Source organism: Ricinus communis, chromosome 6, assembly GCF_019578655.1.
Source record: "Ricinus communis isolate WT05 ecotype wild-type chromosome 6, ASM1957865v1, whole genome shotgun sequence".
Taxonomy (NCBI): Eukaryota; Viridiplantae; Streptophyta; class Magnoliopsida; order Malpighiales; family Euphorbiaceae; genus Ricinus; species Ricinus communis.
This window is the reverse complement of record NC_063261.1, coordinates 2,829,584-2,842,284: the sequence shown is the minus strand read 5'-3', so window position 1 is coordinate 2,842,284 and position 12,701 is coordinate 2,829,584. Positions and strand designations below refer to the sequence as shown.

The 12,701-nt window shown below is 29.5% G+C and overlaps 1 protein-coding gene across 1 annotated transcript; it reads right to left on the bottom strand.

The window, feature by feature from the left end:
• Positions 1-7,726: 7,726 nt before the first annotated feature.
• LOC8277756 (probable glutathione S-transferase parC) lies at positions 7,727-8,766 on the bottom strand. The gene is made up of 2 exons (XM_015717235.3): positions 8,362-8,766; positions 7,727-8,278 (listed from the first exon to the last, which is right to left on the bottom strand). Exons 1-2 carry the CDS (start codon positions 8,680-8,682, stop codon positions 7,934-7,936), a joined length of 666 nt encoding a protein of 221 aa, XP_015572721.2. The 5' UTR covers positions 8,683-8,766; the 3' UTR covers positions 7,727-7,933.
• Between the last annotated feature and the right edge of the window lie 3,935 nt (positions 8,767-12,701).

Here is a 12,701-nt window from a genome sequence, read left to right as displayed (position 1 = left end):
GAAAAACAAAAGAACCAATATTCAGCAATGAATATCAACTATTAAAACTTAAAATTCTATAGAGGATTTTGAGTCACAAAGAAAGAACTAAAAATTAGGAAGTTTTAGAACGATAGACGCCTTTCCACATCTCAAGCAGCACTGGGTTCCCAACCTGTCTTTGGTTCGGTTGTATCATCATCTCTTGAGACTCGCAAAAAAACCATCTACATGGCTCTAGGATGTGAAAGTAATGAAGAAAGTTAGGAAAGTCGCTTGAACAAGCCCTAGAGCCGACCGGCTCAGTGCAGAGCCGGTTCGGCTCTTTACCTATAGCCAATCGGCTTAGCTCCTTCCAAGCCTTAATTATTGGTCTTTGATGGAATTTGGATGTATTTATGTACTGTGATTAGATTCTTAGGCATTTTTCATTTTTAGTTATAGCCGGGTTGCAATAGCTAGATTTACTTTCTGTACCCTTTTTGTTTATTTTGTTTAATGCATGTCAAATAACTATAACGTGATTGGTTAATTAAAGTGGGCCACATAGACTTTAGGTTAAAATTAGACCCAACATGAAAGTTGTAGTCCATTGGGCTAACCAACAGTAATTGGGCTTAAAATCTAAAATCAATATAGACCTAATGGGGTTTATCATGCTTTAGTTAGATCAATGGAGCCATATTCACACAATTAGAATTCATCATAATAAGTAGTCTATCTAGGATTAAAGGCTTGGTGGAACATAACTTTTAATTGGACTAGACTTGGAAGGCCTTGTACATAATTATATAGCAAATTAGATTAATAACCTTAATAGGGGCTGGGCTCAATAAAAATGGGCTAGACTTAAGTGAATTATATGTGCTATATGGTATGCTCGTATATGAACTACTGTGTTTATAGGGAATAATCCATTAAACAATAAAATTAAAGACTAAGATACACAAATAAGAAAATTAGCTTCCGGATCCATCTTTGGATTTGTGACATAAGTTTTCTTATGGAATCTAAGAAATGTCACTCATTAATAAAAATATCTCGGTAAATTACCCGGGTGGTAACTTCCATCTCCGCACTAGTCCCAATGATTAGTTAGCATATTCCTAAGTAGGTTGAAAAGCCTTGCAGTGTCATAGTAGTTAAAGACACTTGGGTGCACGGTCGAAATCGCCGCCCATAATAGCGACTCTGCTGGGGATAAGAGAAGCTGATTCTAGTGTATGTTTGTCTTTAATTTTATTATTTAACAAATGATTCTTCATCACTATACGATTATCACACATTGTGCACTTTGGCGTTATAGCCCGATGGCGTCAGTTAGTGGTTCTTTAGTTCCACTCGAACCCTAGAATTGTGATATTGACTAACCATCATGAGTGAATTTCTTTTGTTGCATGGACCCTTGAGTGGGGAGACGAGCCAACAAAGACCACTTATTACTTGTGGGAGCCTTTATCCTTATCCAAAACTCAGCTCATAGTAATGACAATAGTATAAATTAGTAATACTCATGAGTCATCTTTTGTAGTATAAATTAGTAATCCAGTATGTCAAAGAAACAAAAACTGTTCCTCCATCATCATGTCAAAGAAAAAACCTCTTGATATTAATCCATTTACAAAATAAATATGAAAGAACGCATATTCTAAAATTACACACACACATACATATACATATATATATATTCCAGCAATAATATTTTGGAAACATATCTTTTCATAAATTATTATATCAATTATAATTATTTTTAGTATATAACTGACAAATCTTTATTCTTTAGTTGTATTTTTCAGTTTTTATCATTCTCTTTTTCTTAATGCTTAATTTAATTTCTACATTAAATGTTGCCTGTAAATGCAATCTCATTTCATAGTTTATAATTCCAATTTCTAAAAGTTAATATTTTATATAATGAATTTTGATAACTACATATAATTATAAAATTTAATCTTACAATCTTTAATATTCGCCCATAAACAAAACTAACACTAATATTTATAATTGAAATATATAAAATATCCACCCTAAATCAAGATAAACAAAATCTATATTAAATACATATTAATAGTTCAAAAATAAAGTAATTAATGTAAATTTAATGATACAAATTATAAAATCAACAAAATCAACACAAAATAAATATAAAAGAATCTATATCTTAAAATTAATTACATACATTTTTTAATATTTTGAAATCATTTCTGATAAATTAATATATTAATTATAATAATAATTATATATATATATATATATATATATATATATATATATATATCTACATACAAAAGAGGGCTTTTTCCTTTGTCAATATATTTATTTTTATGACTTTAATAGAGATTGCTATATCTAAAAAATACTTACAAAGTTGTAAACTTTAAATTTTTCCAAAAGAAATACTTTTCAATATTATTATGATAATTGTCAATGACATTCCAGAAGAACTCTTCAAATTAGTGATTGTGTATGAAAATATAAATCTCTTAAGTTATTTTTCATGGTCAATATTTTTTAAAATATTATTGTCTATTATTTTGGCATTTTGCATATGTTTCAATAATCGTGATTTTCTCTAGGTGCAAGTAATTTTACAACCATAAAAATGATAGAGAATTGCTTAAAGAATACAATATATGGTGGCTAGATAAAGTTTTTGGGAGAGGATGGTATGCATTTTTTGAATAAGCTTATTGACATTGAAAATAAGGATGCAATGTTATCCATAGGAACTGAGTTCTTTTTTAATAGGAAAGACATTTGTAAAGAGTTGCAAATGCTGGAGAGAGCAGCCACTGATTTTTCACCAAGTGCTATGTGTCATTTGGGTACAACATTATTGTCATTAAACCAAATAAGAGGGTGTCAATTTTTTAAAAACTTTTGCAATGAACAAATAAGGTACGTTGTTGTCTAAATTGCGTAGGTCTCTTTTACCGATGACATATGTAAGAAGTACATTGATGTCTCCAAATTTGGAATATTGCCACAATCGAAATCATAGACACAACTGGATGTTAATTTTTGGCATGGAGTTAGATTATCCAGGTCAATTTGATTATTATTCAAATTATTGTATTAATTTAGAAATTTATAGAATTAGTTTAAGATTTATTATATGCAACAATGTAACACTATATTAAATCCTACTCGGTCACTATTACATAAACATCCATTTATTTTGTAAATTCAAAATTTAAAATCTATAAAATAAAATTCCCTTTTTCTTATTCTATTCTTGTTAAATCTTATAGAAATTTTTATATTTCATTTTTTTTGTAGCTACACCTTTTATATAAATAATAAGACAAATTTTACAAAAATATAGAATCCATAAAATTAATCATCATTGGTGGTCAATATGATAAGTTTCAACGCCATTTGCAGATATATTATTTTTGTTTTCTTCTTGTAATGTGTAAATACAAGTGATAGATTTGTTGTTATCAATTATGCTATAACTAATTATTCTTTCATTATCAAGTTTTTATATTTATGATATTAGCTAAGTATTCTTGGATGAGTTATTGAGATGGGAGGCTATTATTAATTTGTTAATGGATTATATTAAACTTGATAATGCAACAAAATATAAAAAAGAATTTGAAATGCTCTTCTTAGACAGATAGAAGCTATCTAATCAATTGTTGCTCCTTAATGATTATTGTTTAAGCCTTGATGCTATTGTTAATATTAGAGGTGCATATATGAATAAACCAAATTTTTATCTTGTAGTCCAGCTTTGGTATGTTTTTTATCTTAATATTTATCCTTATATTTTTTATTTGGTGATTTTAACATGGAGAAGACTTGTTTGCCTTGAATTTATTGACCAAAATATGAAATAATACAATGTAGTAGGATATTTCTTGAATGAAAAAAACTTCATAATACAGTTGACTACAGTAGTGGCTTGTCAGAATGACTCCAAATTATTTTATTTTATTTTTATTTTAATGCAATGAATTGAAAACTTATGTTGATGGTTAATGAACTGAAAATTAATGTTGATGTTTAGTAAAGTAAAGTAAACTTATTTTGTTGCCTTCTATGTACTAATAGGATACGCAGTTCAAGCAAGCATGTACCTTTAAGTCCAATGCATGTTCTCTATCTCTTCCCCCATTGCTCTTTTGATATTCTTCTATTACATTATGAAACCTGTAACTAAGTTTTAATAAGGATCTTTAATTTGATATAATTTAAGAGAGGACATTTAGAAGAGCATTTGAGGCAGCATAATGAATAAGCAACAACTATTTCAGAAACACATAATGCAAAAGAGAAAAAAGATAAACAAGGATGATTCATATGAAGTGACACTTCATGATAACTTTTTAACAGCTTTGTAATATGGGATGCCTCCTACTTCGGGAATAGTAATCACCTATATGCTATGCTTTTTTATTTTTCCTAAAAGAGTATCACTGGCGAAAATTAACGCCATCTAATGAAACTCTTTCTGGTAGAGGCTAGAAAAGATTTTCAAACTATTTGTGTTCTATAGTAAATTTATTAGCAATATACACGAGTTGTCCTTTAAAGATAATTTAGGATTGGACTTTATCTTTTCAATTGTTAGATTCAATCGGCGTCTAATATCAAAAAAGACATTCATGGTTTTAATAAGTTAAAGCTTGATGTGTCTTTCCTATTATATAATTTTTTAGGAAAAAAATATAACGGGAAGAGTTTGTTTTCGATTAGAGATTTAGCATTAACAGGTTGGGGATGCTTTTGACAAACACTGTTAGAATTCCATATGAGATTGCTTTTCCTGTGCTCAAGATTCAATAGTAGGATTGCAGCAAAAGCTGGTGGATGAGCTTATTTTTTATGCTAAAAGTTAGTTATTTATGGTTCAAAGAGAATATCATTGTTCTCATTGGGTTTATTTTTTATTCCCTTGCGACTATTTTAAGTTCTAAGACTAAGGAAGCAATGAGGGAAATTTAGGAGACTTTTATACAAAAGAAATTTTTGCCTATATTTGCAAAGCTTTTTGGTTATGTATAGATTGAGAAAATGTGTTGGAACTGTTAAAATTATATTAGTCTTTAAATTTTATAGAGATTTCCATGTATCATTTAGATTTGTATCATTTTTTTAGAAGTCTTCTTTTATCATTTAGATTTGTAGCCTAGGAGTAATGTCATTTTCTAATAATTAGATGAATTATGGTTGGACATTTGTTGTTATTTATATTATTATTATATTATTATTATTATTATTATTGACAACTTATATTGCACATATATACAAGTCCCTAAAGATGAAACTTTCAATTTTGTCCTTGTATAGCTTTCTATGGATTCTTTTTCGACTTACACATATGGAAAAAGAGTTGCACAATTTTTATTTAACAGCTCAATTTTTATAATTTCTATTATTTAAAATCTGAATTTTTATTTAATTTATACGGCCTTATGTTTTGAAATGCATTATGATATCTTATTTGTATACTTTTGATATTCTTTTACTATCAATTTTTTAAGTAAAGTTATGATAGAATCAAATTCAGTCTTCATCTCTATTCACGTTTTTATTGTCATAAGAAAATAAATTGCTATTATAAACACAAAACTACTATGTTTTTATGCATATTTAAATGACTTTTTTGGTTTTAATTTAATTTTATCTTCATATATTTTTAATTGCATTTTGAGTATTGAAAAAACACACATCTCCATTATTGTCAAATTACATAAGTTGCTATAAAAAAACATGTAATATCATTTAATCTATGGATACCAAACATAAAGATAAAAAAAAAAAAAATAAATATCTCACTTGGTTGGTTTGACAATAATGCAAGTTAAATGATATCCTTTAGGTATTACTTATGTATATTTTTGGTACCCCCTTTGTGGTAAAATTTTAAATATATTAAAAAAATCTAAATAAAAAGTTCTTAATCAAAATTGTAAAAAGAAAATAATTAAAAGAAAAATTTGTGCTAAATTTGAGTGATGAATGCAAAGATTTGTACTACAAATTGGTGCATTGCAATCTAAGTATTACATAAATAGCTTGCATTAACAAATGTATATGTTTATCATGTGAAGCTGCAATAAATTGAGAAAATGAACAATATACATATTTATGCCTATACATCTATGTGGTATGATTTATGTTTCTTATAAGCCAATTATATAAACATAAATCTGTTATATACTATTATACAAATAGCAAATTACTTAATATTTGATGTACAGGTTTTATTTTCTATAACTTAAAGAAGGAAAAAGAAAATGTATTTTTGAGTACCAAAAAAGATACCCATAGTATCAAAATAAAAGGTGCAAATTTGTAGTATCAAAAGATTATTTAATTCTAATATAAAATAAATCATTTTATTAAGATCAAAATTAAAATCTAAACTTTCTAAATTAAAGGGAAGAGATAAAAAAAGAAAAAAGTAAAAAAGAAGAATAGTATCATTAATATGCTATAATCTAAATCATTATTATAACACATAAAAAAGATATAAATTATAAAGTCATCGAAGATTAGATATAAATGCCTAAAAGAACATTATAAATAATACTCTATCAATTGTTTTTTAAAAAAACTTTAAAATCAATTTTATCATTATTTTTAATATATTGGGCTTGTTTAAATTATATTATATCCATTAAAAATACAACAATTGAGTTATATAAAATTAAAGTATAATATCATTGGACATGGAAAAATATAGAAAAAGTTAAAACCTGTAATCAGCTTAATACAATATGATTGTTTTGTATACTACATACGAAATTTACAAAACTCAAATTTGTAATTGACTAAAACTATCACTTATTTCCATTTTATTTTTGTCAAATATAGTCAATAACATATATTGACAATGAATATAAATAATTATAATAAATTTTTATAGTGTTACCCTTTAGTTGACAATACAATATAACATAATTAATAACAAAATAGAAAGAATTTAGTTCTATTTATTTGTATATTACAATAACAATAAAAAATTAATTTAAGTATAAAACACAAAAATTGAGCCTAATAAAAAATATAGGTAAAATAACAAAATACCCATATTTTTGGATTTTTATTAAAAAAATATATTTTTTATTTTTATTGTGTAAAAATATTAAAAATACATTTTAAATTTTCTTTTGAAAAATATGATATTAGTTGTTTTCAGGTTTTTTTTAATTGTTTATTGATAACAAAGAAAAAAAAACAATTACACCATATTTCTCAAAAAAATTAAAAATAATATTTTTGAAAAGAAATATTTACACAATAAAAATGATATATTTTCATTAATTTTAAAATATTTTAAAAAAATTGAAAAAAATATAGTAACCTACCCATCAGACGAGCATAAAGACTAATTATGTATGTATATCAAAGAAATGTTGTTCTTCTTTATTAAGCTTCACCCTTAAAATCAAAGGTGTCAAGCACAAAAGAAGAAATCAAAATTATAAATTGTTCATCGTAAAAGTGATTAATTCCCACACAGAGTCAACAAACTATTTCCTTTTTTTTTTTAACAATAACTAGCAATTTCGTTATTAAGCCTATTGATGATCTTTAAATATTCAAATGGTTTCTCTGATCATATTTGATCCGTCTTGGAAAAAACAAATATAAAATTAAGAGAAAAGATGTCTACAAATCATTGATAACGTGAATTGCAGTGGGAAATTGACATGCAATACTCAGAATATAGTTTTCACACTAGATTGGGTACAATCGCAGGAATAGAAAAATTTCTAACTCCAACTGATAGTTATCAAGAAACATTTTCTTTATTACTTTCAAAAAAATAAAAAAATAAAAACAAAAAAAAACATTGTCTTTATTACAAATATGACATAGTACTGTCCCCACAAAACTTTCTAACTGGAGTAAAAACAACAGAGAAATTCAATTTGAACTCTGTAAACTGAAATACATGGCAAAAATCTCCCACCTGACTTGACAATGACCTTCCTACCTACTCTATTCCAAGCATCTTCTTAAGCTCCAACATAAATCCATAAACCTTTTCCTTGTCAGGAAGAGAAGCGGAGACACTCTCCTTCTCTGCGCATCTTTTAGCCCATGCAATAAGCTTGGGACACTCTGCTTCAATGCTGAAATTGCCGCTCACCTCATAGGTATAGAACCAGCTGTAGAAAGGGACAAATGCAACATCCACATACCCAAAACTCTCACCCCCAAAATAAGGCTTGTCACCAAGCTCTCCTTCCAAGGTTTTGAAAACTTCTATTAGTCCCTTCTTGGCTGCCTCCTGAGCGTCTCCTTTTGTTGCCCATATCTGCCTCCCAAGGTCATATACCTGCAGCACAGAGCCTCAGATATGTAATAACTCTAACCATAAAAGTTCAACAAATCAAATGGAAATACAGAAAGAAAAATTACCTTCTTATCAACAAAATCAGCCCAGAATAAAGCTTGAGCTTTCGAGTAAGGATCAGAGGGAAAAAGTGGAGCTTTATCCTTCCAGATTTCATCAATATACTGAACAGCAATGAGAGACTCGGCAACTGGCTTGCCATTGTGGATAAGAACAGGAATCTTCTTGCTGACAGGGTTCATCTGTAAAAGCAAAGCACTCTTGTTCCTCAAGTCCTCGTCCCTGTACTCATACTTGATGCCTTTCTCTGCCAAAGCAATTCTGACCCTCATGCCAAAAGGGCTTGGCCAGAAATCCAGCAGAACTACCTGATCATCTTGAGCCATTAATCGTTGATTAAATGCTTGTTAATAAAAAAGGATCAAAAGAAAGATCTAATAACGAAAGATATGAAATGGTTGATGAAGATGGACTCATCCTCCGCCATATATTTATAGCTGATATCTTCTTTAGTTGGGTCCATATATTTGTTTTATTTTCTATTGAAATGATGCGTTTCACATTCGAAATGGATGGTAGGCAGTCAATTACAACACAAATTTTTGACTTGGATCTCAATGGCTAAATCATGATGACGTAAGAGCAAATGTCACCAATTCTTTTTGTTTGAATTTGTTGACTTCGGGTATTGTATCGATTGTCCGCGTTTCCTCAGGAAAGTAGTTTATTGTTTGTGCGAATATCTCGTATTTGTTAGCAATTAAATTTGGCCACGATCTCTCCAGGCCCATAAAGGGCTTTTCTTTTTCTTTTCTTATTTAAAGAAAAAGCTTGATGAAGTATGAAGTAGTGAGTACGATTGAACCAAAAATGAGAAATTGGTTCAGATTGGTCAATTTATTTAGGGTAAACTATTATGATTCTGTTGAAATAATATGAAATATATAAGTTAATTGGTTTTATTTAATATATTATAATCCTTTTCAGTAATATAATATAATCCTTTTCAAAGTTAGTTTAATATATTATGTTATTCTTCCGTCAATATTTAAGAAAATCTTTTATTAAGCAGAATGTATTACTTTTTTAATATTTAGAAATCTTTTTTAAAAATATTTATTTATTTAGTTATGATGTAATATATCAATAAGTCCTTCAATTTTAAAACTATACTTAATGTCTTTTATTTTATTGGTCAAATATACTATTATAACAGAATAAATTATAATAAGAAGTTATTATTATTTATTTAATTTTTTTTATAAATAACAACAATGGTAATTTTAATAAAGTAAATTATAAAAGTAAAATTTCTAAACAAGTAATTTTAAATTATAAGATATAAAATTAGCATGAAAAGTTCGTTATGACAAATGATAAATTATCACACACGTTACTGTCATGTAGGGCTCTAGGGTTCGTCCTCCTTGACGTCTTGTCGCCCTCTTAATCGAGGTTTTCTTACTTGTTTTTATCCCGTTTTCTTCCCCTTTCCATGCATTGTCACTCTTCATTGTCAATTCTTTATTTTTTCACTTAAATTAATTGGCCATTTTCTTAGTCTTCTCTTTTCACTTTTATTCTAATTGTTGGTTTATTTTTTGGTCTTCTTTTGTCACATCCTCCTCTTTTTCTTCCCTTTCTTGAGTCATTTACATGTGAGTCTTTGCTATCTTTGTCTTCCTCTTAGGAATTGGGTTTTATCTTTTTTCTTTTCTTTAATTTTTCATCTTCTTTTGTTTTTTACCATTCTTAGAATTTGTTGAGTCTCCGGATTCATTTGCCCTTATGGACACAATGAAAGATCCTAAAGCCCAAAGGAAGAAATTACTACTTAGAGAATTGGACAAAAATTATTAGTTGTGTCATTTTAAGAAACAAAATGACATGGATTGGGTGATAATGAATCAACCTTGGCATTTTGACAATCATCTATTTGCCATAGAGTGGTGGGTGATGAAGAACAACTATACGCTATATCAATCAAATTTGTTTCCTTATGGCTGAGAGCCTATGATCTACCGGTTAGTTATACGAAGTAAACCTCAATTCATGTGATAGCTAAACAGATTGGGAGCTACAACATGTGGGTGGATTTTTGAGATTTGAAGTTGCTTGTGATGTGACTCTACCTCTCTTACCTGTGATTACTCTCAAGGTTCAACGTAAATTTAATGTGAATTCCTTTAAAATATGAAGCTATCCCTATTCTTTTTGTTATTTCTGTAGTATGATGGGTCACTCTTTTAGACAATGTTTGGTATATGATGGTGGTGAGAAATATAATCAAGCACAACTCAGATACTGTCCTTGGATAAAAGCCTCTCCCATCAAATAATTGAGAAAACTTAATTAGCCCAATCAACTATTTAAGCTTGAAGTGATGAGAGAGCTTTTTGCTCAGGAATAAAATCGCACCCCTTGACATTATTACCTCCACCCATCAACCCCATCCTCTCATCTTTAACTCCTAATGATTCGACACAGAGAGATAAAGCTATTTTGAAATGAAAGAATCAATCATCAGTTGTGTCCTTACATATACAGAAGAAACTCTATATATATACAAGAAGTCAACTGTACAAAAAAAGGTGAATTAAGAAATATAAAATTCTAGAAAATAATAGAGGAAGATATTTAGCCATGATTTGAGGAGATGACAGTTGAGGCTGAATTAGTGTTTAACATTCCTCCTGAATGTGATGCTAGGTATCAACAAGCATCAATTAACCAACTAGTGCGAAGGTACATGATGAAGTTGGAGAGTCTTATCTTGGACAAGTTCATGAATCCATGGCAATCTCCTTCAATGTGTTTTATATGTTCATGATATACAGGATTTATAGCTACATGAATAACACTCATGTTATCAGCAAAGGGTAGTAGGTTGAGTGGATGAAAAACACCAAGATCCATGAGAAGAAGATGAAGCGAAAGTATTTCTGAACATATTGATGGCATAGAACGGTATTCTGCTTCAGTAGATGACTTAGCAACTCGGTCTTGCTCTTTGCACTTCCATGTGATGAGGGCTGAATCCAAAAATACACATCATCCGCTACTAGAGCGTCGCGTATCAAGACAACTTGCATAATCAGAATCTGCAAAAGCTACAAGATTGAGAGAAGAAGTTGAAGGAAAGAACAAACCTTGTCCAATGGTTTGTTTAAGGTATCAACTGATACGATGGACATCAGTTAAATGTAATTGTGGAGAATCAGAAAAAAATTGGCTTACTACTTGCATAACATATTATATGTCAGGACGAGTTGAAGTGAGGTATATAAGGTTGCCAACAAGACGTCTATATAACGTAGGATTTGAAAGAAGTTGACCATCATCCTTTTTAATTTTTGATCGAGTTCAATGGGTGTGGCATAAGTTTGGTCATCTGTAAGATTGGCCAATTTGATGATATCAACTATACATGTTCTTTGACTATACAATAAAAAAAACAGTCTTTAGCGAGGGATATATCTATCGGTATATGTACTAAACCCGTCGTTAAAACGTTTTACCGACAATGTCACCCTCACTAAAGGAGGTGTTGTTACATCTCTAATGACACCTACATTGCCCAATGGTATATGTGGCGATGGCCACTGCCGTCGCTATAGCCGAAGCCAGGTGTTGCTAAAGGCGTAGGCAAGAAGGCGTCATTGCATCGTTTTATTGACGGATGACAGGAAAAAATCCGTCATCACGCCGTCGGTAAACGGCTGTCGTTATACCGTCACTAATGTGTATATTTATTTTTAATATCTGGCGGTAAACTTTGTCATATATATATATATATATATATATATATATACACTAGAGGTTATCGCTAATCCGTCGCTATTTTTTTATATTTTAAAAATATTTATTTATAGCCATCACTAATCTGTCGCTAAACGCATTAATTAATTTTTTTAAGAAATAATTAATAGTTTTAAAATTTTAAATTAATTAGCATATCTTAAAAATTGAAATAGAAATAAGAAAGTAAAATTGGAAAATAAAAATAATTATATACAAAAAGTGAAAAGTCAACATATTGTACAAAAAATAATAAAATAAAGTATAAACAGAAAAGTCTCTAATTGGAGGTAGTTGACGAGGAGGAGGAGTCGTGATCCTGAGCCGGAGGATCTGGGGTAGTAGTCATAGACGCAGGTTCTGGAATGAAGCCAGCACCAAACATGTGAACCATGTGTTGCATCGTCTTCTCGAGATCTATTATGCAGGCGTCATACTCCTGATCTAGCTTTGCTCGTATCTCGCGTTTAAGTGCCTCTCACGAGCGATAAGAGGCGGTGCTACGGGAGCTGCCGGAGCTGTAAGGCTAGATGAAGGTGGGCGCCTCTGAGCCAAGCCCGTATATACACTGCTTCTTCTCCTCGACGATGACATCGACGAACAACTG